The sequence below is a fragment of the Salvelinus fontinalis genome, chromosome 6 (genome assembly GCF_029448725.1).
Source record: "Salvelinus fontinalis isolate EN_2023a chromosome 6, ASM2944872v1, whole genome shotgun sequence".
In the NCBI taxonomy this organism is placed as follows: domain Eukaryota; kingdom Metazoa; phylum Chordata; class Actinopteri; order Salmoniformes; family Salmonidae; genus Salvelinus; species Salvelinus fontinalis.
Genome location: NC_074670.1, coordinates 12,204,683 through 12,232,420, shown reverse-complemented (window position 1 = coordinate 12,232,420; position 27,738 = coordinate 12,204,683). Strand labels below are relative to the sequence as shown.

At 46.8% G+C, this 27,738-nt stretch overlaps 2 protein-coding genes across 7 annotated transcripts; one reads left to right on the top strand and one right to left on the bottom strand.

The window, feature by feature from the left end:
• The first annotated feature begins 48 nt into the window (after positions 1–48).
• LOC129857062 (nibrin-like) lies at positions 49–18,022 on the top strand. Of its 4 annotated transcripts, XM_055924967.1 has the most exons (17): positions 50–249; positions 695–816; positions 1,223–1,350; positions 1,438–1,597; positions 1,677–1,780; positions 2,009–2,126; positions 12,020–12,210; positions 12,458–12,558; positions 12,687–12,825; positions 12,914–13,122; positions 13,249–13,426; positions 13,531–14,158; positions 14,434–14,514; positions 15,777–15,920; positions 16,022–16,135; positions 16,342–16,391; positions 17,639–18,022. In XM_055924967.1, exons 1-17 carry the CDS (start codon positions 219–221, stop codon positions 17,667–17,669), a joined length of 2,529 nt encoding a protein of 842 aa, XP_055780942.1. In that variant the 5' UTR covers positions 50–218; the 3' UTR covers positions 17,670–18,022. The 4 variants fall into 4 exon arrangements, with proteins under 4 accessions (XP_055780946.1, XP_055780942.1, XP_055780944.1 ...); XM_055924969.1 differs by lacking the exon at positions 14,434–14,514; XM_055924970.1 differs by lacking the exons at positions 1,677–1,780; positions 2,009–2,126 and having other exon boundaries at positions 51–249.
• LOC129857063 (oxidative stress-induced growth inhibitor 2-like) lies at positions 18,010–27,520 on the bottom strand. Of its 3 annotated transcripts, none has more exons than XM_055924974.1 (6): positions 26,900–27,520; positions 22,919–23,013; positions 22,618–22,754; positions 22,264–22,455; positions 21,966–22,060; positions 18,010–21,672 (listed from the first exon to the last, which is right to left on the bottom strand). In XM_055924974.1, the coding sequence occupies exons 1-6, from the start codon at positions 26,974–26,976 to the stop codon at positions 20,496–20,498; spliced, it is 1,773 nt and encodes a 590-aa protein (XP_055780949.1). In that variant the 5' UTR covers positions 26,977–27,520; the 3' UTR covers positions 18,010–20,495. The 3 variants fall into 3 exon arrangements, with proteins under 3 accessions (XP_055780949.1, XP_055780947.1, XP_055780948.1); XM_055924972.1 differs by having other exon boundaries at positions 27,015–27,519; XM_055924973.1 differs by lacking the exon at positions 26,900–27,520 and adding an exon at positions 23,314–23,606.
• Between the last annotated feature and the right edge of the window lie 218 nt (positions 27,521–27,738).

Below are 27,738 nucleotides of genomic sequence, written 5' to 3'. Positions count from 1 at the left end.
ACAAAATTATACTGGATTCAGTTCGGCATCATGTCAATGCCCACAGTTGGGACTCTTATTTTGAAAGGAAGTTGATGTGGACTTTCGCGCTGACTGTACGCAACTCGGACTCGCATTAGATATTTTACTATTTGTAGATGTATACCTAGCTAGCTAGTTATTGACAGAGAAGAGCACATGTTCGGTGGTTCGTTCTATAGCTCGTAGTGTATTATAACATGTGGACACTGAAACCTTTAGAATCCGGAGGTAACTTTTGTTTTGCCCAGCTCTAGTTAGGTACAGTAACGTTAGCTATCTTAGCCATAGCGGATGACCAACCCACCAGCTGACAACATTAGCAGCTAGCTACATTTGACAGCTCGTTCTAGATGTTAGCTAGCTATGTTTCTCAGTGTATTTTGGAGTATCAGAATACGCGCTTAGAAGATGAGAATCAAACCTGTTACAGTAACGATTACAAATTGTTTGGATAGCTAGCCATCTAACTAGCTAGCTAGTATTCTTCCTATGACACAATTCATCCAAGTTACACCTGGCTAGCAAGCTAACGTGCAGTCCTACACTGTTGCAGTTGGTAATCTTCTATCTAACGCATAACATATGATTATTAAGCCCTTAATCATCCTCCAGTTGTTTTGAATAAGAACATTACTTTTCTCATTATTCAATCTTATGACATATCCTGTCCCAGGTGTCACCCACTACCTCCTGCCAGATAAGGAGTATGTCGTGGGGCGTAAGAACTGTGAGGTCATCCTGCCCAATGACCAGTCCATCAGCCGGGCTCATGCTCACCTCACTGCTACAGATCAGGTGAGAGAGACGGGGATATTCTTTATTAGTAATAACTGTATTTTTACTCACACACACAAACCCTACACACCCGCTTAACCAGAGCACTACCCTACAACTCCTAAATACTTCACTGAAAAATATATAGGCTGAATGTGAGCAGGCCTACATTCTGTCCCTAGTCCATCAAATGCTGTCATGTCTCCCTTGCACTAGAAGGTGCTCTCGCACTGTTCACCATCCTAACTAGCCAGCATGAATCTTGTCTTGTAGACAGAGCTGGGTTTTTTGCCTAATGTTGTGCATGTGTTACATAAGGAGACACTTGTTTTTAGGGATATCAACATCCACGTCTTGTATTGTTTGGTTAAGAGAGTTTTTCATAAAGTAGATGTAACCAACAAACTGTTGTTGTGTTGTGTGCCAGGCCCTGACCCTGAGGGACAGTTCTAAGTATGGCACGTTTGTTAACGAGGAGCGTCTGTCAGGAGACACCCCTCGCAGCCTGACGGCAGGGGACAGAGTGACATTTGGGGTCTTTCACAGCAAGTTCAGGTGTGCATCCACATTTACGCAATGATAATACTTTTGATGGAAACAAATTAGAAATCTATATTTTGAAATGTCTCTCTCTCTCTCCAGTGTGCAGCAGGTAACTGCGGTGGTGTGCTCCTCCTGTGTTGATAATGAAGGGAAGGTCTCACTGTCTCAGACCCTGCAGCTTCTGGGTGGCCGGCTGACCAACACCTGGACACAGGACTGCACTCACCTGGTCATGCCCACTGTTAAAGTCACCATCAAGGTCAGCACATGACCACAAACTGTGTGTGTGTGTGTGTTAATTCATCTGTTCATACAGAATGTGCTCTCTCCCCATGCAGACTATCTGTGCTTTGCTGTGCTGTCGGCCCATAGTCAAGCAGGAGTTTTTCACTGAGCTCACCAAAGCCCTGCAACAGAAACAACCACCTCCAAAAGCTGAGAGGTACTAAGAGATACCACACACAAGACTGCTGCTCACCTCCACAAAACCACACAATAATAGCTGCCTCTTCATCCAGGCCTCATTTTATAGACCTACGGTGCATTTCCACATTTTGTTATGTTACAGCCTTATTCTGAAATTGATGAAATAGTTTTTTTTTTTAATTGCCCAAATCGCTCACTATCCCTTCAACGTTATTGAAGGACTGTTTGTGGGTGTTATTAATAGTTTCTTCCCAGAGATAGACGAGCCCAGTCTGAATAAGGATGAGGTGGACCTGACCGAGAGGCCAGAACGTAAAGAACTTTTCACTGGCAAGACCTTCCTCTTCCTCAATGCCAAACAGGTACTGGCCTGCCTCTCTCGCTCACACTGCAAACAGGTACTGGCCTGCCTCTCTCGCTCACACTGCAAACAGGTACTGGCCTGCCTCTCTCTCTCGCTCACACACCAAACAGGTACTGGCCTGCCTTTCTCGCTCACACACCAAACAGGTACTGGCCTGCCTTTCTCGCTCACACAAACAGGTACTGGCCTGCCTTTCTCGCTCACACAAACAGGTACTGGCCTGCCTTTCTCGCTCACACACCAAACAGGTACTGGCCTGCCTCTCTCTCTCGCTCACACACCAAACAGGTACTGGCCTGCCTCTCTCTCTCGCTCACACACCAAACAGGTACTGGCCTGCCTCTCTCTCTCGCTCACACACCAAACAGGTACTGGCCTGCCTCTCTCTCTCGCTCACACACCAAACAGGTACTGGCCTGCCTCTCTCTCTCGCTCACACACCAAACAGGTACTGGCCTGCCTCTCTCTCTCGCTCACACACCAAACAGGTACTGGCCTGCCTCTCTCTCTCGCTCACACACCAAACAGGTACTGGCCTGCCTCTCTCTCTCGCTCACACACCAAACAGGTACTGGCCTGCCTCTCTCTCTCGCTCACACACCAAACAGGTACTGGCCTGCCTCTCTCTCTCGCTCACACACCAAACAGGTACTGGCCTGCCTCTCTCTCTCGCTCACACACCAAACAGGTACTGGCCTGCCTCTCTCTCTCGCTCACACACCAAACAGGTACTGGCCTGCCTCTCTCTCTCGCTCACACACCAAACAGGTACTGGCCTGCCTCTCTCTCTCGCTCACACACCAAACAGGTACTGGCCTGCCTCTCTCTCTCGCTCACACACCAAACAGGTACTGGTCTGCCTCTCTCGCTCACACACCAAACAGGTACTGGTCTGCCTCTCTCTCTCGCTCACACACCAAACAGGTACTGGCCTGCCTCTCTCTCTCGCTCACACACCAAACAGGTACTGGCCTGCCTCTCTCTCTCGCTCACACACCAAACAGGTACTGGCCTGCCTCTCTCTCTCGCTCACACACCAAACAGGTACTGGCCTGCCTCTCTCTCTCGCTCACACACCAAACAGGTACTGGCCTGCCTCTCTCTCTCGCTCACACTGCAAACAAATAAACATTTCAAAGTCACATGCGCTGAATACAACAGGTGTAGTAGACCTTACCGTGAAATGCTTACTTACAAGCCCTTTACCAACATTGCAGTTCAAGAAATAGAGTTAAGGAAATATTTACTCAATAAACTAATGTGAGAAAAAAACTTCCTGTCAGGAAGTCCAGGATCCGGTTGCAGAAGGTGGTGTTTAGTCCCAGGGTCCTTAACTTAGTGATGAGCTTTGTGGGAACTATGGTGTTGAATGCTGAGCTTTAGTCAATGAAGAGCATTCTCACATAGGTGTTCCTTTTGTCCAGGTGTGAAAGGGCAGTTTGGAGTGCGATTGAGATTACGTCGTCTGTGGATCTGTTATGGTGGTATGCGAATTGGAGTAGGTCTAGGGTTTCTGGCATGATGTTGTTGTGAGCCATGACCAGCCTTTCAAAGCACTTCATGGCTACCAACGTGAGTGCTACGGGGCGGTAATCATTTAGGCAGGTTACCTTCACTTTCTTGGGCACAGGTACTATGGTGTTCCGCTTGAAACATGTTGGTTTTACAGACTCGGTCAGTGAGAGTTTGAAAATGTCAGTGAAGTCACTTGCCAGTTGGTCCACGCATGCTTCGAGTACAAGTCCTGGTAATCCGTCTGGCCCAGCGGCTTTGTGAATGTTGAACTGTTTAAAGGTCTTGCTCACATCGGCTACGGAGAGAGTGATCACACAGTCGCCTGGAACAGCTGGTGGTCTCATGCATGGTTCAGTGTTGCTGGCCTCGAAGCAAGCATAAAAGGCATTTAGCTCATCTGTTAGGCTCACGTCACTTGGCAGCTCGCGTCTGGGTTTCCCTTTCCAGCATGTCATATTTTTCAAGCACTGCCACATCTGACGAGCATGTGAGCCGGTGTAGTCGAATTCAATCTTAGTCCTGTATTGACCCTTTGCCTGTTTGATGGTTCGTCTGAAGGCATAGCGGGATTTCTTATTAGTGTCCCACTCCTTGAACGTGGAAGCTCTAGCATTTAGCTCGGTGCGGATGTTGCCTGTAATCATGGCTTCTGGTTGCAAAATGTATGTACGGACACTGTGGGGACGATGGCGTCAATGTACTTATTGATGAAGCCGATGACTGAGGTGGTATACTCCTCAATGCCATTGAATGAATCCCGGAACATATTCCAGTCTGTGCTTGTAAAACAGTCCTGTAACGTAGCATCCGCGTCATCTGACCACTTCCGTATTGAGCGAGTCACTCGTACTTCCTGCTTTAGTTTTTGCTTGTAAGCAGGAATCAGGAATATAGAATTATTGTTAGATTTGCCAAATGGAGGGCGAGGGAGAGCGTTGTATGCATCTCTGTGTGTGGAGTAAAGGTGGTCTAGAGTTTTTCTCCCCCTCTGGTTGCACATGTGACATGCTGGTAGAAATTAGGTAAAACAGATTTAAGTTTGCCTACATTAAAGTCCCCGGCCACTAGGAACGCCGCTTCTGAATGAGCATTTTCTTGTTTGCTTGTGGCCTTATACAGCTCGTTGAGTGCGGTCTTAGTGCCAGCATCGGTTTGGGGTGGTAAATAGACGGCTACGAATAATATAGATGAGAACTCTCTTGGTAGATAGTGTGGTCTACAGCTTATCATGAGGTACTCTACCTCAGGTGAGAAATACCTTGAGGCTTCTTTAATATTAGACCATGCGCACCAGCAGTTATTGACCAATAGACACACACCCCCGCCCCTTGTCTTACCAGACATAGCTGCTCTGTCCTGCCAATGCACTGAGAAGCCAGCCAGGTCTATATTATTGGTGTCGTTGTTCAGCCATGTCTCGTTGAAACATAGGATATTACAGTTTTTAATGTCCCGTTGGTAGGATAGTCCGAATCGTAGATTGTCCAGTTTGTTTTCCAATGATTTCACGTTGGCCAATAATACGGAGGGTAGTGGTGGTTTACCTCCTCGTCGACAAATTCTTACAAGGCACCCCGCAGCCCTCCCTTTTTCTACGTCTTTTCTTCACGCTGATGACAGGGATTTGGGCCTTGTCTCGACAAAGCAGTATATTCTTAGCGTCAGAATCATTTAAAGAATAAATCTTAATCCAGGTTGAGGTGAGTAATCGCTGTTCTGATGTCCAGAAGCTCTTTTCGGTCATAAGAGATGGTAGCAGCAACATTATGTACAAAATGAGTTACAAACAATGCAAAAAAGAAATAAAAAAATAGCACAGTTGGTTAGGAGCCTGTAAAAAAACAGCTACTGGCCTGTTGTTTTGGCCCCAAACAAACAATGGCAGATGGAAGGGAGGGTGGTGCGGCAGGTGCTGCTTCTCCTACAGATGCTGTTATTTGATCTAAACCATCAGGTGTACGCCGACCCCAGCTAAGTAACTTGTGCAAAGATTTAAAGCGCAATTATGTTTTATCTTCAGTATATTGCCATGATTGTCAGTTATGTAGCTTCTCTACTGATAATCTCAGTGCGTCCTTGCTGGGATGACTGCTTGAGAATATCAACACCAAACACATTGGTTCACCGTTCCACGGGAGCGGACAGCACACAGCATACCATAATGTTCTGAATAATAGCCAAGTCTACCTCGCTCTCTATTCCCCTGAACCGCATAGGAGTAACAAACACAAGTCCAACATTTATCGGAAACTGTTCAATCAATCAAGTTTATTTTATATAGCCCTTCGTACATCAGCTAATATCTCGAAGTGCTGTACAGAAACCCAGCCTAAAACCCCAAACAGCAAGCAATGCAGGTGTAGAAGCACGGTGGCTAGGAAAAACTCCCTAGAAAGGCCAAAACCTAGGAAGAAACATAGAGAGGAACCAGGCTATGAGGGGTGGCCAGTCCTCTTCTGGCTGTGCCGGGTGGAGATTATAACAGAACATGGCCAAGATGTTCAAAATGTTCATAAATGACAAGCATGGTCAAATAATAATCAGGAATAAATGTCAGTTGGCTTTTCATAGCCTATAATTAAGAGTTGAAAACAGCAGGTCTGGGACAGGTAGGGGTTCCATAACCGCAGGCAGAACAGTTGAAACTGGGACAGCAGCAAGGCCAGGTGGACTGGGGACAGCAAGGAGTCATCATGCCCGGTAGTCCTGACGTATGGTCCTAGGGCTCAGTTCCTCCGAGAGAGAGAAAGAAAGAGAGAAGGAGAGAATTAGAGAGAGCCACGATGTTCATAAATGACAAGCATGGTCAAATAATAATCAGGAATAAATGTCAGTTGGCTTTTCATAGCCGATCATTAAGAGTTGAAAACAGCAGGTCTGGGACAGGTAGGGGTTCCATAACTGCAGGCAGAACAGTTGAAACTGGAACAGCAGCAAGGCCAGGTGGACTGGGGACAGCAAGGAGTCATCATGCCCCGTAGTCCTGACGTATGGTCCTAGGGCTCAGGTCCTCCGAGAGAAAGAAAGAGAGAAGGAGAGAATTAGAGAGAGCATACTTAAATTCACACAGGACACTGGATAAGACAGGAGAAGTACTCCAGATATAACCAACTGGCCCTAGCCCCCCGACACAAACTACTGTAGCATAAATACTGGAGGCTGAGACAGGAGGGTTCAGGAGACACTGTGGCCCCATCCGATGATACCCCCGGACAGGGCCAAACAGGTAGGATATAACCCCACCCACTTTGCCAAAGCACAGCCCCCGCTGTGCTGTTAAACTACTTGTTCACTACCCTCCTGCTCTTCGGGGATGTGCAACTCAATCCTGGGCCTAACATCACCGAGCCAGCAATACTCACCGGAGTGGATGGTCTCGTTCACTGATCGTCGTCGCTGCGGAAGTGGGTGAGTGCCAAGATGGAATTTGACTCTTCAAACATATCCAAGTCGCAATATGTTATCCCGGACTCTGCTTCTGGTACGCAAGCTGTTTTAATCAGTTCCCCGCATCCAGTGCAGGCGGGAGGGATAGTTAATTGCACTACTGAACTGCCCCAATTCAAAACGAAACAAAACAGCCTAAACCCAGCCGTCAGAAAACACATGAAAATGTAACTTTTTTGAATGTGTCAATCACTCTTGAGTCATCTGGGACCCACGAGCTAAGCCCAAGGGACTACTAGAGGGGCACTTGAACATTTGTAGTGTCATTCCAAAAAGTGATCAAATTCAACATCCTTTTCACAGACTCCAACATTGACTCCCTCTGCCTTTCAGAGACATGTCTCCATAAAAACTCTCCATATGCTGCTTTGATTGTGCCTGGCTACAATGTTTTCAGGAGAGACAGGACTGAAGGAAGAGGGGGTCTGGTGATTTACATTAAAGAACATATCCGATGTAAACAAATTGAGTGGTCATGTGATAATGAACTAGAATGTATTGGCCTGAATGTTACACGGTCTCCCAAATGTATTTTACCCTTATTGGAATGTATCGACCACCTTCCACCAAAAATGTGTTTTTTTATCAGTTTAATAACATGTGATTGTGGGAATGTGATTTAAGGGAAAGAGGTCATCTTAATGGGAGATTTTAACATTAATTATGATGACAAGTCTTGTAGGAAAACCCTCAAACGGATCACTAATACCTTTGACCTTACACAGCTAGTTAAAGGGCCAACCAGGGTGACTTGTTGCTCTAAAACACAGATTGATTTGGTGTTCAGTAATAAACCAGAGAGAGTGACTAAATCATTCAATATGGTTACTGGGCTATCTGATCATAATCTGACACTCATAGTAAGAAAGCGAACTAAGAACAGGTTTAACCTCTCTACTGTTAGAAAGCCGGATCAACTAAGAATACGGTACCTAAGAGTGAATTAAATTATTTTGAAAATGAAATTAAGGGAATTAACTGGAATGATCTCTTGTCCTATACAGATGTGGAAGCTGATAGTCAGGTTTTTCTATCCACAATCCAGACTACAATAAATGGTTTCCTAAAGAAAATTAAATCCAAACCTGGCCAAAAGAGCACTCATCCTTGGCTAAATGGAGAAATCTGGAAATTGATGAAAGAATGAGAATATGCTCTAAAAACAGCCCTAAAGTCCAAATTAGAGCATGACAGACTTAGGTTTACCATGTTGAGAAATAAGGTGATGAAAGAAATCAGATAGGCCAAGGCAAACCTTTTTATTAACATAACTGGTGAAGCAAAAGGAAATTCTAAATTTATCTGGGAGAATCAAAAAAAGTTAACAGGGAAATACCATAGTAAAACACTGCAAAAAGATTGTTATTCACCATGATTTCTAATCTAACACAGGATGCAGTCAAAATAGCAATAGCCTTCAATTCCTACTTTATTGACTCTGTCAGGGTACTGACACAAAACTCTCCACTGGTTTCTTGGGGTCAGTGTTAGTGAATGACGCTCAACCTGTCTTCCTCATAAGGGAGGTTTTTGAGTCAGAGGTGAACAGGGTGATTAGCTCACTAAAGAACTCTAAAGCTAAAGATGTGTTTGGGCTGGACTCTACCTTTCTTAAAAACTACAAAGAGTCACTCGTTGGCCTCAATACTAAGGTCACCAACACATCTATTGGTCAGGGGGTGTTTCCAAGGGTATGGAAGTCGGCTGTTATTATGGCCATCTTTAAATCGAGTGACCCTGCTGACTTGAGTAACTACAGGCCCATTAGTATACTACCTGTGGTGTCGAAGGTTGTTAAAGTGTGTAGCAGAGCAACTGATTGCCCACCTCAACAACAGCCCCTTCACATTACACTCCATGCAGTTTTGTTTCAGAGCAAAACACTCCACAGAAACGGCCAACTGCTTTCTTCTGGAAAATGTGAAGTCCAAGATGGACAAAGGGAGCGTTGTTGGGGCTATGTTTCTGGACCTAAGGAAGGCTTTTGATACTGTTAACCATGAGGTTCTCATCACAAAATTGTCCAAGTTCAACTTTTTCCCCGATGCCTTGAGATGGATGAAATCATACCTTGAAGGCAGAACTCAGTGTGTCAGTGTGGCATCATTCCAACCTCTCTTTTAAAAAGCAGGTGAAAAGGGTCATTCAAATTCAACCTAGCTTATTTCCGATTTATACGAAATTGTTTGACTACAGAGGTAGCAAAACTGTACTTCAAATCTATGATACTCCCCTACTTAACATACTGCTTGACTAGTTGGGCCCAAGCTTGCTGTACAACATTTAAAACCCATTCAGTATGTCTACAAACAGGATATCAAAGTGCTTGATAGGAAGCCCAATAGCCATCATCACTGTTACATCCTCAGAAAGCATGAGCTCCTGAGTTGGGAAAATCTTGTGCAATACACCGACACATGTCTTGTATTCAAGAACCTAAATGGCCTGGCTCCCCCTCCACTCAGTATTTTGTTACACAGAAAACCCAAACATCTGGCAGCAAATCCACAAGGTCTGTCATGAGAGGTGACTGTATAGTTCCCTTAAGGAAAAGCACCAATAGTCAATCTGATTTCTCTGTGAGAGCTTCCCATGTCTGGAATACACTGCCATCGGATACACAAAACTGCACCAACTGATCACACTTTCACAAAAGAAATATAATGAACTCAAACTCAATCCTCTCTCACACTTCAAACAGGTACTGGCCCGTCTCACTCGCTCGTGCTCTCACTCAAAACAGGTACTGGCCTGCCTCTCTCACTCCAAACAGGTACTGGCCTGCCTCTCTCACTCAAAACAGGTACTGGCCTGCCTCTCTCACTCCAAACAGGTACTGGCCTGCCTCTCTCACTCCAAACAAGTACTGGCCTGCCTCTCTCACTCAAAACAGGTACTGGCCGGCCTCTTTCTCTCTATGCATAGCCGTTATACAATCCAACGTTACAGAACAGCATTCACCCCACATGGCTCCCCAATGTGAGAGTCTGAATAAATCAATTAAGGGCTTCCATTAGTCTTTATATCCTGTTTATTGCCTCTTCTCATCAGCTGGAGACCAGGTAATGATGTTAGGTGGTTGGTTATTTGTGGTCACTCAGTTATGTATTCGGGTAAATGGTTGTTAAAGTCTGTGATGTGTTTATTTTATCTCTCAATACAGTCTGTCTCTCTTTCTCTCGCACTCTCTCCCTTTTTCTGGCTCTTTCTGTCGCTCTCCCACTCTGTCGCTCTCCCCCTTCCGTTCTCTCTCCCTCCCCCTCCCGCTCTGTCTGTCTCGCTCTCCCTCCCGCTCTCTCTCTCTCCCTCCCGCTTTGTCTCTCTCCCCCTCCCACTCTCTCTCTCGCTCCCCTCCCGCTCTTTCTCTCTCCCTCCCTCTGTCTTTGCGTCTCTCTCTCTGTGTCTCTCTCGCTCTCTGTCTCATTCTGTGTCAGTGTGTCTGTCTCTCTCTGTCTCTGTCTGTGAATCCAGGTGAAAGCTATGATCCCTAATTGATGTCACCTGTTAAATCCACTTCAATCAGTGTAGATGAAGGGGAGGAGACAGGTTAAAGAATGATTTTTAAGCCTTGAGATAATTGAGACATGGATTTTGTATGTGTGCCATTCAGAGTGTGAATGGGCAAGACAAAAGATAAGTGCCTTTGAATGGGGTATGGTAGTCAGTGCCAGGCGCACCGGTTTCAGTGTGTCAAGAACTGCAGCGCTGCTAGGTTTTTCATGCTCAACAGTTTCCTGTGTATCAAGAATGGTCCACCACCCAAAGGACATCTAGCCAACTTGACACAACTGTGGGAAGCATTGGAGTCAACATGGGCCATCATCCCTGTGGAACGCTTTTGACACTTTGTAGAGTCCATGCCCTGACGAATTGAGGCTGTTCTGAGGGCAAAAGGGGGGTGCAACTCAATATTAGGAAGGTGTTGATCATGTTTGGTATACTTGGTGTATAATAAAATAATGAAGAATAATATAAAATGGTAGTAAATAATACAAATAAATAACATCAATAAAATCATATAAAGTCAATAGTAGAAAAATAGTAGTAAATAGTAAAAATATAATGAATATTAGGGACAATAAAAGTTTAAACATGAAAAAAAAATGATTTTTATTTAACCTTTATTTAACTAGGCAAGTCAATTAAGAGCAAATTCTTATTTACAATGACGGCCAAACCCGGACGATGCTGGGACAATTGTGCGCCTCCCTATGGGACTCCCAATCAGGCCGGATGTGATACAGCCTGGATTCGAACCAGGGACTGTAGTGATGCCTCTTGCACTTCTACCTTTATATATACTGCTACCATTATCAGTAGTAGCACTTCTACCTCTAATATCTCTACTGGTACCATTATCACTAGTAGCACTTCTACCTCTAATATCTCTACTGGTACCATTATCACTAGTAGCACTTCTATCTCTAATATCCCTACTACTACCATTACCACTAGTAGCACTTCTACCTCTATCTCTACTACTACCATTAGCACTAGTAGCACTTCTATCTCTAATATCTCTACTACTACCATTAGCACTAGTAGCACTTCTATCTCTAATATCTCTACTACTACCATTATCACTAGTAGCACTTCTACCTTTATATCTACTACTACCATTACCACTAGTAGCACTTCTACCTCTATCTCTACTACTACCATTACCACTAGTAGCACTTCTACCTCTAATATCCCTACTACCACCATTACCACTAGTAGCACTTCTACCTCTAATATCTCTACTGCTACCATTACCACTAGTAGCACTTCTACCTCTATCTTTACCGACTACCTACTATAACTAACTTATAACTGTCACCATTACATCACAACTAAACTACTATCATTACCGTCACGCCTACTACCCGTACCGCTACTATTTGGAATAATAATCACAATAATAATAATAAATCACTCACTTCTCTCCAGCAAAAGCGTCTGAGTTTGGCAGTGAGTTGTGGAGGTGGGAGGAGCCAGCTCTTGGAGGAGGGGTCTATTCCTGTGTCACTCCTGGAATCACCATTGAGCTGTGTGATCGGCATGGCAACGGGAAACTCCCAAGCACTACTGCCCCCCTCCACTAAGAAGTGGGCAGACTCTGTGGGGAAGATTCTACAGAGGTACACACATTGCAGTATCATAAAGACCAGAGTGCAGTTTGAGTGTGTTCCATACCTAAAAAAGGGAGGTTTGGGGGGGGGGGTTGAACTACACAAACAATTGAGACATTCCCAAAGCTTTTCAGACTTGAGGCTTTTCCTATGTCAATTCACTGTTATGGTGTTACACTTCTTCTCTGCAGCTCTGAAATGAGACTAACTGGTTGTGTCAGCAGAGTCTATATTTACCACCTCTCACACTCTCCAGGAAAGGTCTTCGATTCATCACAGAGTCTGAGATCGGACTGGCTGCCATCAATGTCAGCTGTGACAAGTACTGCAATCCCTCCAATCAGATGGCTGACTCAGGTGGGTGGGGCTCTCATACAGTGAATCATAATCTCAGTTTATTTTGAGTTCCTGATTTTATAATGATATGGACTTATATAGTGGAGTCAACACTTGTATCGTTGTTAATGTGTTTTTCCCCTGGTCAGAATCCATGAGAATGAAACCCAAAATCCCTGGCGCCACGCTATCCCAGAATGCACCAGTGGACGAGACGGTAATGCCAGCGGCGTCTCAGAATATCACAGCCTATGCTGTAAACACAGAGCCGTCACAGGGCATCAGTGGGTAAGACACACACACACAACCTGAGCTCCAAACTCACAGTTATATTTGAGTGCATCAGGCTGATCTGCGTTGTCTTATCCCCGAGCAGGGTGGACGTGGCTGGGGTGAGCGCAGTTGAAAAGACCCCTGAGAGGGACCAGACCCGGGCCACCTCTCATCTTAACCGATCCAAACCCTCAGGCCGAGAGCTGGCCGGGACCTGCACAGTGGCAGAGACTATGATGTCATCATTCAGCGCCTCAGACAGCGCTGGTGGTGGTGGCTCGGACAGAAAAAAGGGAGAGCTACAACATCCAGGTAGAATAGTTTCTAATGACTTAGGCGGAGTGGGTGGGTGTCAGTTACAGTAGGAAAGTTCTGGCGTGGGCCATATAAACTGAAAACACGGGTCTGCTAAATGACATTGCATTATCATGATATTAGGTGGAGGGAAAGGTGCTGCTATCACCAGATTCCTGGCCACAGCCCCTAGGACCAACGGAGGAGTGCAGACGATGTCCCCACAGAAGCGCTCCTCCCAGAAACAACAGGTCTCGCAGAAAGGTTCCCCCCAGAAACAGTCTGCCCTCACTAATTTCTTCCAGCCTGTCGGCAAGAAAAGGCAAGTGCAGCTCTCTGGAGATATCCATACAATTCCACACAGTGGCTTCTCAATCTTGAGTTAATGGTGATATTATATACAGACACCAATGTTTTCTCTCTCAGACCTCGGGAAGGCGAGGAGTCCCCTACTGTCCAATCAGAGGCCAAGCTCTCCAGGAGGGAAGAAGACCAGGAGAAGATGAAGAGGACAGTACCACAGCACTCAGAGACCTCCAACCCCACACACACCCCCACAGGCAGGTCCCAGGGCCAACACAGCTCAGGTGCACATCTGTTTCCAGGTCAGACTGAGGCTCTGTCAGAGGGGTTCTCCAACCCTGCCCAGCAGGGGCTCCAATCCAGGAAGAGGAAGGAGATGGAGGAGACTAAAGGGGGTGGGGCTTCAGAGATAGAGATGGACGAACTGGAGTCCATCATGTCTGAGGACATGGATGAATCAGATGAGCCCATGTCAACCAGTCAAGGCCAGCGGTTGAAGCTGACGGAACAGAGTTCAACCAATCAAGGCCAGAGGTCTCAACTGATGGACAAGAGCTCAACCAATAGAAAACAGCTCCTAGAGACAGTGGAACTTACCTCTGCCAATGAGAAACAGCGGGTTTATCCAGTGGAACCAATCGCAGCCAATCATAGGTCAGGCTTGGATGCAGAAGAGCGATCGTCAGCCAGCAGACGACAGCGAGCGGAGCCTGTAGCTGAGGTCAAAGACGAAGAGGTGTCTTTCATTGAGGTGAGAGGAGCTGTCATTGTGTGTTTGTTATCATGTGTTTCTATCAAGGCTGGGATCAATTCCAATTGAAGCCACTCAATTCGGGAAGTGATTTTAATTTAAAATCTAAAAATTGATAACTTCTACTTCTCAGTTTCATTGAAAATATCTGCCATTTTTAAAATCACTGAATTGTAATTTCAGTTTACTTCCTGAATTGACTGCCTTCCCCAGCCCTGGTTTCAATGAGGTGACTATTATTATGAACTATCCTCTATCTTCTGTCCCCCCCCAAGTCAAAACCTGTTAATGGTGTGACCCCTGGTCATCTGGAAGAGCCAGAGACTGATGCCAAACCTGTCAAACAGGAAGCCTCAGTAAGTCCTGCCTGTATCTGTCTGGAGTAGGGGCCAGTGGAGAAGAGTTAGGTCTGTCAGTAACTGGTCTGGAGTAGGGGCCAGTGGAGAAGAGTTAGGTCTGTCAGTAACTGGTCTGGAGTAGGGGCCAGTGGGGAAGAGTTAGGTCTGTCAGTAACTGGTCTGGAGTAGGGGCCAGTGGAGAAGAGTTAGGTCTGTCAGTAACTGGTCTGGAGTAGGGGCCAGTGGGGAAGAGTTAGGTCTGTCAGTAACTGGTCTGGAGTAGGGACCAGTGGGGAAGAGTTAGGTCTGTCAGTAACTGGTCTGGAGTAGGGGCCAGTGGAGAAGAGTTAGGTCTGTCAGTAACTGGTCTGGAGTAGGGACCAGTGGGGAAGAGTTAGGTCGGTCAGTAACTGGTCTGGAGTAGGGGCCAGTGGGGAAGAGTTAGGTCTGTCAGTAACTGGTCTGGAGTAGGGGCCAGTGGAGAAGAGTTAGGTCTGTCAGTAACTGGTCTGGAGTAGGGGCCAGTGGAGAAGAGTTAGGTCTGTCAGTAACTGGTCTGGAGTAGGGGCCAGTGGAGAAGACTTAGGTCTGTCAGTAACTGGTCTGGAGTAGGGGCCAGTGGGGAAGAGTTAGGTCTGTCAGTAACTGGTCTGGAGTAGGGGCCAGTGGAGAAGAGTTAGGTCTGTCAGTAACTGGTCTGGAGTAGGGGCCAGTGGAGAAGAGTTAGGTCTGTCAGTAACTGGTCTGGAGTAGGGGCCAGTGGGGAAGAGTTAGGTCTGTCAGTAACTGGTCTGGAGTAGGGGCCAGTGGAGAAGAGTTAGGTCTGTCAGTAACTGGTCTGGAGTAGGGGTCAGTGGAGAAGAGTTAGGTCTGTCAGTAACTGGTCTGGAGTAGGGACCAGTGGGGAAGAGTTAGGACCTGTCAGTAACTGGTCTGGAGTAGGGGCCAGTGGGGAAGAGCTAGGTCTGTCAGTAACTGGTCTGGAGTAGGGGTCAGTGGAGAAGAGTTAGGTCTGTCAGTAACTGGTCTGGAGTAGGGGCCAGTGGGGAAGAGTTAGGTCTGTCAGTAACTGGTCTGGAGTAGGGGCCAGTGGGGAAGAGTTAGGTCTGTCAGTAACTGGTCTGGAGTAGCGGACAGTGGAGAAGAGTCAGGTCTGTCAGTAACTGGTCTGGAGTAGGGGCCAGTGGGGAAGAGTTAGGTCTGTCAGTAACTGGTCTGGAGTAGGGGACAGTGGGGAAGAGTTAGGTCTGTCAGTAACTGGTCTGTGTGTTGTGATGTAGGGTTTAGGGGGTGAGAATCTCCCCAGCAGACTTATAGTGGTGGAGTTCAAATACCTCACCGGGGCAACACCGGCAAGACCTAAACCACGCCCCATGGAGACGCACGGCAATGTCAACAGGAAGGACTTTAAACGCTTCCGCAAGGTAGACCCCAGAATGCACCTCACCACAACACAGGGTCATGGGACTCTGTTAGCTTAGTGTCTCTGTTTCTGTGTGTGTGTAGTAATGTGTGTGTGTTTCAGGTCCCAGTTCCCGGTGCCCAGGGTTTGCCCAACATCATCGGAGGGTCAGACCTGTTGGCCCACAACCGAGGCAAGAACTCTGAGCTGGAGGAGTGGCTGAGAGACGCAGCAGAGGTACACAGTCCTACTTCAGCTGCTGTTTACTACAATACTTACTGTCTGTTTAGCAACCCCTGAGACACACAAACACTCCTAGAAGAGAACTACATGGTATTTACCATGAAATGGTAGTAACAGGGGATGGAGGGGCTGAGGCTGGGTAGAGAGGAGATGGAGGTTTGTGGGTCTGTGAGTCAAAGCCCTGTGTCTGTGTGTTTCAGGATGAGCGTCAGAACAAGAAAGAGGAGACTTTGGGAGATGACCTTTTCAGGTACGAGGACAAGGCTTATCAGGCTGCAAACACCAAAACAATCAACCCAAACCAATTTAGGTCACATTATTTCAGGTGGAGGGCACCACAGTCTACAGTACAATGTAAACCAAGCTGTGGCCCGGGCTATTGGTTGGAAGAGGTTTGGAGCCAGGCTGGGAATGAATGTATGAATGTGGAGTGATGTTGAACCCTCCAGCCCCCAAGGTAGAAAAAGTCAGCCACTCCGTCTGCAGTCTGCAGTGGAGCAGAAGGGTTGGAGCACCCAGCTTACACAAACATCACATTCCCAGGGGGCATTGCTCCGTGTTCAAGGACGTCACTACCAGACACAAGACAACAGCGCCCTACAGGCTGACGCACACACAGCTGCCTGCCCACACGATGACTGGGACTAGAGGCTGTCTGCTGAGCTCTTCACTACTCCACACTCATTCATTCATCTATTCATTCCCTTAACCCCAATTCAGAAACACAAGACAACATTGACCGCCCAGCAACATAGCCTTGGTTGTAGCTGTAATCCAACCAACATGGCTGATCTCAGGTTTTGATTCCAGCTAAACTATGATTCACATTCAATAGAGCTGTATTCTCCCTCAAGGAGAAATTAGCTGGTCCCCTGCATACGTACAATACACATCAACACCATTTTTGGAATCGCCTGTCAAATAGTCATCTGAAAAGGACCGTTTAGACCAAGACCCACAGAACAGAGAGAAACATTCCTGATGTGAGTGGGTGGATCTTCGTTTGGGACGGTTTGGGCTTGTCACTGACCAATCAGCGCCCAGTGATTCCTGCGTCACACCTGGTTGTCTGGGTTATGCTGGTGATGTATGCACACGCTAGGGCTGCTGCATTTTCCCTGGCTAAGCAGAAAAGGGTGTGTGCGTGCCTGCCTGGAGCGAGACTGCTGTTTGATCATTGAGTCATGATGTCCACTCAGTCATGCATGGCCAGAGGACAGCGCCGGCTACTAAGAAAACAAGTTGTGGTTTTATGTTTTTGGGTCTGGCCCGAACCCGTCTCCCAGACTTAGTTTATTGGGAGGATGTTTGGTTTGAGTTCTTCAAACCCGGCCAGAGGTTTACAGCGCTGGCTTAATTTGGGCTATTTTTTATATTTGTCCAAAATGCATCCAGGATTGATCTAGCAGGAATGTTAAAAGCCTGAGTGTTTAGGTGGGATGTCTAGATGGCCACTGCCCTGACTTAACCTGTGTGTGTGTGTGTGTGTGTGTGTAGGTACAACCCCAAACCCACCAAGAAAAGATGAGAGCACCTGGCTGCAACATGTGAAGCCCTGCAGACAAATGTTCATCTTAAGACACAGGAAGGGATGTCAACACCCCATGGAATGTTTTGCGCTTCTAGAATTCTCAGTTTGATAGAACTGTCATCTCCGCTCCACTAATAATGTTCATGAATGGATCTTTGAGGTAACTCTTGATCATTGTACTCAAAATTATCAAGAGGGGCCTGTCAATGACAAATGTTTAAACTGTTTTTGTCGGTGATAGATGTGGGCAGAAATGTCTAACTTTCTATGTACTGTACACTAATTGTATACCTTGATTTAGTCACTGATGGCGAGGAAATGTAAACAAATAAATAGGTTTTACGTTTCAAGATTTTTATTTGTTCATAATGAAAAATACAGTATACAAAACATATTAAAAACTCATTTGAGTTGTACAAGAGAGGAGTCCAACTCTACCACGCACCAAGCAGCTTGTGTGTCTGTTGTGAACAGGAGAAGACCGTGGGATATATGTTGTAAGACAGTAGTAGAAAACCCTGGTTAGACCCCAGGGGTTGGGGAACCTGCTGTTTCCTTTTATTAATCAACCCCTAGTTAACCCTTCTCATCAAGGCACCTACTGTGTAGATTGGACATGTAGGTGTAATTAGCCATAAGCCAATGGTCTATCTGGGGGCAAGGTTGAGTGACTACCACCACCTTACATTTACACCTATCCACTGATTCATCTTTTCAGGTCTGGATGTAGTGCCTAAGGGATGGTTAGTTTGGAATACAGCATATTGACCAGGAACTCCATACATTTTCAGTTTGCTGATCTTGTCAACAATCTATATTTTATCCCAATTCCACAATTTGTTTCGTTTTCTTCTTTTCTGCTAGCAGCTTCAGTCTTGAGGATGACTGAATGCGGAAATAAACTGCATATGAATACACACATTCTAAAGGCGACTGACTGGTTCAATAAATGAATGAATCTCTACCTTCAGTCCTCACAGCTTTACATACAGTGACAGGTATTTGGCACAACAGACACATGAGGCGTATGATGGCTGTGTGAAAGTGACATGGTATGAGAAATGTCACAGAGAACACTATACGGACCTGGAATCAGCAACAGGCATAATATTTACTCCATAATGGCAACCAGAAAATGTGCATTTAACATAGTCATTATGACTTCAATTGGCGATAGTCAACTCCTGATAAATGCAATGGACTAGCAGTTTTGTATTCAGACTGGTGGATGTCAATGAATGCACCTACAGTCTGCGTTTATCCAATGTACACTTATCAGGAGTCGTCGACTAGTAGTATTTTATAGACCCCTTTCTGTGTTAACATTGCTGCAAATTGGTGGCAGCAAAAAAGCCTATATTTAGATGTTACTTATGAGTGCATTTCACACTACTTTTGGATTATAATTGGATTTTAAGGCTCGTATGAATGTCCTGCTGTTTGTGTTATCCCAAATCAACTGTATTATACTTTATACTTCAACTGCATTATGCATTATACTTAAAAAACACTTCAACTTCAACCAGTAAAATGGCTATTTGGCTAGCTTTTGCTACAGCCTATGCCAATGAGCGTTAGCTTTCTAGCTAACAACTGCTGCATCCAAAATAGTTATTTTTCAAAGATCACAACCAAATATAATCTTAGCGACTGTTCCAGCTAGAATCAAAACACCACGGTAAACGTATGAGACCCAAAACAATTATTTTGTTAAGAGTAATATCGTAAATCCAGGCTATGTTGAATGGACGCAGGTGGCGATGGCTTTCTTACTGCAGCCAAGAGTCACGCGCATCTGCATGACTTCAGTGTCTCTAAAAAACACTATTTGGCATTTTGTTATGGTCTAACATCAATAGAGAACTCTTGTGCCCCATTGGTTGAAATCAGGCTGACATGTACAGTAAGTTAGCAATGAGTTATCTGATCCAGAATACATTCAGGTCAGGTGTGTGAGTGGAAGGGTTTGCATAGGAAAAGCGTTAAGAGGAGCGCTCCAACATAGTGAGTTAGTTGTACTTCGTCTGATTAGGATGGTGATGGGGTTGTTGATTCATCTCTTACTTCAACGTTCCCATTACATCCTGGTCTGCCAGATACTGCTTGGGGTCTGTAGCTTGGCACTGATGAGAAACTCAGAATTGAGATGATGGCAGAAACACTATAGCAGCTATGGGCCTATCTCTACAAAGTTCCATTTCCTTGAAGCTTTAAAGGGGAGTTGTAGTGGTTCACAGTCCATTGCATGGTGAAGGCCATCAGATAAATAGTAGAACAATTGTTTAAAGTAGATGAGAAATCAGAAAATGCACTTGCTTGAAAGACAAGGTGAGCAAATTACAAAAACTCAAGACGTTACAAAATGTCACAAATATGACTTAAAAAAACATTGTCACACTGCAGATTGGATTTCTGGATAGAGGACATTAAACCCTGTGACAGCTTCCCAGCAGAAACCAGAACAGTGGAGCTGTAACAGGTGGTGGGCTGAACCTGGTCATGTACTGTAACTCTAGCCTGCCTCCACTTCCATTGTTTTCAGTTCTCTCAGAAGTGGTAAGAATGCTTCAGAGTTCAAATAGGTATGTCCACTGCAAACAATAAAATATTAAAAACGTACTGCTTGGCTTTGCCCTTTTAACTCAGAACTCCATTGGTAATAGTAGCTATTTTTACTAAGATGAACCCCCTCCTCTTCCTCCTTCCTCTCCTCCCTTTCCCTACCTCCTTTCTCTCTTCGCTTAAATAAAGATGCATCTTCCTCCTCTCTCCCTCTCCCTTCCAACTCATTCACCACCTCATTCCTCTCCATCCACACTTCACCTAGATAAACTCCCCTCCTCCTACTCCTCCCCCTTCTGCGATCAGCTTGCCTTTCTTCTTCAGTCTCTTGAGCAGGCAGGAGGCAATGCCTAGAGCACCGCCCTTTAGGAAGCGAACAAAGTTGTCTCCCACCAGCGGGCCCATGGCGAACAGTCCTGGGTCCTTGGTGCACTCGAAGGTGTAGGGGTGCACATCCACAGGGTTCTGCTTGCAGGAGATGGGTTTGGTGGGGTCCAGTCCCAGGTACTGGCCCTGGCCCTTGAGGAAGAACAGGTTGGGGTGGGTGCCGATCAACACCAGGGCCATGGAGATCTTAAAGGCCTTGAGGGAGTTGCTCCCCTGCAGGACACACTTCATGTCTGGCTGGAAGGACACCACGCAGTGCTCTGGGAAGCTGGTGTAGTCAGGGAACAGAACGGGACCAGCACTGGTGGCCATGTTAGTTGTGGTGGGTTGGGGCTTGGAGCACATCTTGGAGCAGACTGAGGCGGCCATGCTGGGAAGGCCATTGGTGGTGGAGGTGGCAGCCATGTTTGGTGTTGCGTGGGTCTGGGAGTGCATCATGTGGTAGACCTTGTGGTATTCTGGGTAGAGGGTCTTGGGTAGCTGTTTAAAGATGAGGCCTGGGTCGTCTACGTGTTTGCGGAAGGCATGCAGCACGGAAATGTTGTTGTTACAAGCGCACAAAACTGCATCCGCTGCGCTTAACCCCGCCCCCACGATCAGCACCGGATCAGAGTTTGGCCCAAGCTTCTTCCGGCTCACAGCCAATCCCAGAGCAGAGATGCTGTGGAACACGAAGGGAAGCTCCTCCCCCTCCACACCCAGCTGAGCTGGTGAATCAGACGCGCCCGTGGCCAGAACTACATTCTCCGAAAACAGGCAGAAAGGAACGTGGGTGTCGCCCTGCACCCGCTGGTACCCCCTTACCTCCCACAGGCCACCTTCCCCTTCGTCTACATCCTCACCCCCCCTCCCCTCGTACACCCCCTTTCCCCCCTCCCCCAAACCTCCATGACCATTCTCTAGACCCTCCCCCTCGTGTCCACGGAAAAGTTTCTGCACAGAGGTCACGTAGGTGTTGTCAACAAAGTTCTGCTTCAGGCCCATCAGCTTGACGTAGTTACGGTAGTAAGACGAGATCTCCTCTGGAGTGGCCCGGTTGTTGGTCACGCCCCTGGGGGGGGGGGGGGGGGGAGAGCACTCGTTGTCAAACAAAAGATCCTTTAGTAAACTCTTAAAGTATTAAGGAGATTTAAGCTGTCTCAATGTTTTGAATCTATATAACTTCATTGCAGCATCTCTCTATCTCTCTCCATCCCTCCCTCCTTCCCTCTCTGCATTTGCCATTGTCAGTACCTGCATTTGCCATTGTCAGTACCTGCATTTGCCATTGTCAGTACCTGCATTTGCCATTGTCAGTACCTGCATTTGCCATTGTCAGTACCTGCATTTGCCATATGTCAGTACCTGCATTTGCCATTGTTAGTCAGGTCTCGGTAGTTGATCCCTGGCAGTTCCATCCAGATGCCCAGACTGATGGTCAGCATGGAGCCCTCCATCACCTAGAAGAGAGAGAAAAGAGAGAGGATTGGAGGTGAGGATTTTAAGAATGTAGTTTAGGTTTAGCATTGGAACATAGGGATGAGGAGATTTGGGGGTGAAGTCTTTCCAGGTTTCCCTGGCATAGCTCTGCCCAGCACCATGGGTGAGGTTAGGCGTAAATGAATAGGGAAAGGAGGGTATAAGCTGTTTAGGAATAACTCACGTGCCAGGCCCCTCCAGGCGTAGCCCTGCCCAGCACCAGGTGAGGGAGGTGCTGCTGCTTGTCTCTTCTCCACTGTAGCACAGGGGGAAACTCGTAGCCAAAATCAGCATTGGGGTGGAGCAGGGTGTCAAACAGCACCGCTACAGGGTTTCCTGACCGCCCCTCCAGACCTTCACTCAGATACTCCAGATCCTGCATAGAGAGACCAGACTTGATCATGTTTCAGTGTTTGTGTTTGTCAACTGTGATCTGTGTGTGTGTGTGTGTGTGTGTGTGTGTGTGTGTGTGTGTGTGTGTGTGTGTGTGTGTGTGTGTGTGCTGTATGTGTGTTTAATGCAATGCTTTGATGTTCACCTGTTCAGTGATGGGCAGGTGTCTGGTCTCCTGTAACTTCCTGTACAGAACAGGGTTTGGGTGAACAGCTGAAGGGTCCAGGTAGGGCTTGTAGCCACTCAGCAGGTAGGACAGGCAGATACCTGATGGCCCGTTACCTACACAGACATACAGAGGAGAGAATCAAATGTTTGCAATGTCAGAGGTTACCTGTGAATGATGACGGCGGGCAAGGTGGGATGGCGAAGGGATGCTAGCCTCTCGGGGCAGAGTTAGAGGTTAGGGTTAGATGTTAGCAGTCAGAGGTTAAGGCTGAACATACCTATGATGACCACAGGCAGTGTGGGGGGATGCTCTCGAGGCACAGTGGTCTCTTCCAGAAGAGGCATGGCTGTAGCCAGGGCCAGAGCCGGCACACTGAGAGAAAGAGAGAGAGAGAGAAAGAGAGAGAGAGAGAGAGAGAGAGAGAGAGTAAAGGGGTCACCATGGTGACAGGGTGGATGGATACTCGTAAACAAAGTGAAGATGGTTGGTGGTTGCAGACAGTCTTTCATTCTCTCACCGGTTAAGTGAGTCAGGTACAGTAGAGTGAGTGTGGGACTGCCAAATCATACAGAGAGAATGTCTGCTTGGCCAACAGTAGAGCTGTCGTCCATTAGAGTGTGTTAAAGTTAGTGCCTTTTAGCTGAGAGAGAGGGTTGTGGTCTGTGAAATTACTGTAGTTGACACTTCTCAGTCTGCTTCTCAGTCTGGTGTGACAGGTTCACACCGGACTGGATCGGCCGTCGACGGTTGTTGTTTTAAGTGAGCGTAGATCCCATCCCTCGGTCTGTCTCTCCAGCACACACACAGGGAATAAAAAAACTCTATTCATCCTGCTATTGTGTCCGTCTCTCTCTCTGTACACACACACACACACACACACACACACACACACACACACACACACACACACACACACACACACACACACACACACACACACACACACACACACACACACACACACACAGTCATGACCCCCCTCATATACACACACACAAATCCAATCAGGACCACAACACCACTCCCTCCCTCCCACCCCACACCACCCCTCCCCTGCCACCCCGCCGTGCCCCCTGCATCGTACACACAGCCCGTGGCTAGACGAACCTCCTCTTCCCAAACAAAAGACAGTAAGCATCAAATCTATGGACGCTCAGGTCTGTTGTGCCACGGTGCCATTGTGTGTGTATGCGTGTTTATGTTATGTGGCGGTGCCATTGTGTGCCCGGCGGGGTGGAAATCCCCCCTGATCACTCCCAGCAGGCTCTAATCCCACCTTCCCTCTGACATGCACCCATCTCCACTCCCACCTCCCCTCTGACATGCATCCACCTCCCCTCCCACCTCCCCTCTGACATGCACCCATCTCCCCTCCCACCTCCCCTCTGACATGCACCCATCTCCACTCCCACCTCCCCTCTGACATGCACCCATCTCCACTCCCACCTTCCCTCTGACATGCACCCATCTCCCCTCCCACCTCCCCTCTGACATGCACCCACCATCCCTCCCACCTTCCCTCTGACATGCACCCATCTCCCCTCCCACCTGCCCTCTGACATGCACCCATCTCCCCTCTGACATGCACCCACCTCCCCTCTGACATGCACCCATCTCCCCTCCCACCTCCCCTCTGACATGCACCCATCTCCCCTCCCACCTTCCCTCTGACATGCACCCACCTCCCCTCCCACCTGCCCTCTGACATGCACCCACCATCCCTCCCACCTTCCCTCTGACATGCACCCACCTCCCCTCCCACCTCCCCTCTGACATGCACCCATCTCCCTTCCCACCTCCCCTCTGACATGCACCCACCATCCCTCCCACCTTCCCTCTGACATGCACCCATCTCCCCTCCCACCTCCCCTCTGACATGCACCCACCTCCCCTCCCGCATCTCCCCCTTTCCACTCCCCTGCCCAGCCCAGCCCAGCCCAGCCCTGGGTGAGAGAGCACTGCAGGCTGTTTTTCAGCCAGTGCTGGGGTGCTGGGTGTTATCCTTTTCAGTAAAAGTGGCAGGATTCCATACACTGGCCGTGCTGTTTGGGCGGGAGTACCAGAGAAAGTCATGGAGGGAGCAGGCAGTGGGTAATGTAGAGCCGTGCCCCCTGTTTGGCAGGCTAAATCTGGCATTTCCACACCACTGATCAATTTAACACTCTCACCCACATTCAGCCAGCTTACTCACATGTAGAGGGGGGGATATATACTCAAAACTTTTAGAACTTCTACCTGGGTTACTGTAAAGCACTTTGTGATTTTTTTGTTGTTAAAAGCACTATATATATAACAATTTAAAAAACGGATTAATACATTGATTTGTTATGCCGTGGCTTGAATGGGTTAGGTTCAGTGCCAGGGTTGAATGGGTTAGGTTCAGTGCCAGGGTTGAATGGGTTAGGTGGCAGTGCCAGGGTTGAATGGGTTAGGTTCAGTGCCAGGGTTGAATGGGTTAGGTGGCAGTGCCAGGGTTGAATGGGTTAGGATCAGTGCCAGGGTTGAATGGGTTAGGTGGCAGTGCCAGGGTTGAATGGGTTAGGTGGCAGTGCCAGGGTTGAATGGGTTAGGTGGCAGTGCCAGGGTTGAATGGGTTAGGTGGCAGTGCCAGGGTTGAATTGTTAGGTGGCAGTGCCAGGGTTGAATGGGTTAGGTGGCAGTGCCAGGGTTGAATGGGTTAGGTGGCAGTGCCAGGGTTGAATGGGTTAGGTGGCAGTGCCAGGGTTGAATGGGTTAGGTGGCAGTGCCAGGGTTGAATGGGTTAGGTGGCAGTGCCAGGGTTGAATGGGTTAGGTGGCAGTGCCAGGGTTGAATGGGTTAGGTGGCAGTGCCAGGGTTGGGGTCAATTCCCTACCAACTTAACAAGCCAGGGGACACTTGTTACATCAGATAAACAATTTTGTTATTTTCAGGGCAAAACTCACTCAGTATCTGCACCTGTACAAAGTCTGTACCTTTTAAGTTTAAACAAGAATAAAGAATAAAATGTTAAACAGGAAGAAAAACTTTACATATTTTCATGACTTTTATTCGCTGTTAAAAATAACAAGTGCAAACTTTGTACAGGTGCCACGAACTTTGTACTGTGTCGGAATATCAATGGTGTGATATTCAATAGTCTATCATTACCTTCGGCTATTCTCTCTCTCAGCATCTGCACAGTTCTTCCAATAAATGTGTTTTTTGTTAAGTTTGCTGTGCAAATTGTTCAAAGTAGTCTATTTGCATAGAGTTCTATGGTTTGTTAAACTTTGAAATCAATGTTTGGCATACATTTTAAAGTGAAAAATCTGAGTCAAAGCATAATTCCGTTACTGTGGAGATGCCCACTTTAGTATTCCCTGCATGTAAAAGTGCTGATATAAAGCCAACTGCATAAGGCTGGCATTCTGAGCTGGAATGTTTGAAATAAATAGGCCTTATAGGTATTTTATCTGTTTTAGCTGTAATTGTGTTTTATGTTCTTGTACTGTAAAGCCTCGTTTACACCATGCACTAACGTGAGTTTGGGGATCTGATCAATATGATCCAATCACTATCTGATTATGGTTTGTTTTGTTTACAGATTGTATTAAAATGTGTCTCTTATTCATCCACTGTGTCCGCATTGTAGCCAGATTAGCTGTTTTTTGACAGAAATCTGGCCAGACAGATAATAATAATATTTATTTATTTAAAGACATTTACTGATTACATAAGTCAATGGTGCTGCTACCTGACAATGAGTTTAGAGGCAGGTATATTGATGATTTAAATGGTTTGGCTTATGTGCCTGACTACCTCCGAAGGTGGTCAGGAAGATCGGATCACAATCGGATCACAATGTGGCTGTTAATACCCGTCTACAAATGTGGGCACAATCAGAATGAGGACAAAGTGTGCATGTTAGCACCAGGTATAAACAGGGCTTAATTCAACCCTCCATTTGGCTAACTATGCCTATACCACAATAAGAATTTAGCAATTATGCCTACCAATTGTGCAATATTTCTGAGACAAAAATGTATGATTGTTACTGTAATCAATGTTACATTCTCTTCAAATAGGCTTGTGGATTGCACAATTACCGCCCATCACAGGACTTGTCTAGTCTAAAAGACACTGCGATTTTGGCCCGGTACACAATCTATACAGCATCCTATATTAGGCTGCTATAGGGTATGCTACTCAGTCTCTCCCTTCCGTGATCTTGAGAGTGATTCCATCGTACGCGGGCGCACATGCGAATAGCGACAATTTCATCATCCTTGTAGGGTACCTCCTATAATTTAGGTCAGACACTCCCGGCCATCCTCTAGCTCTCCGCATCCCTCCAAGAGAAAGCAGCAACACCATCCCTCAGCTCTGAGGCGGCAGCTCTGTAGGCTACTTACCTCGGTACGATGTATCTCTATATCTCCCAATCGCTCCTCTGTACGCGCCGCTCTCACTGTATATATACAGTCGCCGGTGGGAGGCTCTATCGAGCTCATGAGATGACACACATACCACCTCCCTCACTCACTCTCACTCTCAGTTTCTCTCTCTCTTTCTCTCTCTCTCTCTGCAGTGAACAGACACTGTCTGGTGAGATGTGTTGTAACCATTAATGACAGCATCCAATCCTGAATATGCTACTAATGTCACCCGATACTTTTATCTATCCACCGCAAGAACAGATGTCCTTGCTTCAGAAGGAGAGAGAAACCGGTTTCTGTGTTTGACCAAAGACTATGGATTACTGACAAGATACACGTCTCTCCGCCCTACAATGGGAGTCGTTGTCCACAAAGCGGCACCGCGGTCGGTCTAGCTCCCGCCTATCCTCCTCCTGCTCCTCCTCCTCCTTCTTCTTCTTCTTCTTCTTCTTCTTCTTCTTCTTCTTCTTCTTCTTCTTCTTCTTCTTCTTCTTCTATTATATTATGGCGGTCCGCAAACAAGCGTTAGAGGTGCATGCCGCCACCTACTGTAGGGTGGTAAGGGTAGAAAAAAATCAATTTTACAAAATAAAAAGGCATCATACAAAATTGTCCTACTTAAATTAGTACACTCGTAAGAATATAAGCATTACGAAACCTTACGTAGCAAATAAACCTTACGTAGCAAATTAGCTATTCA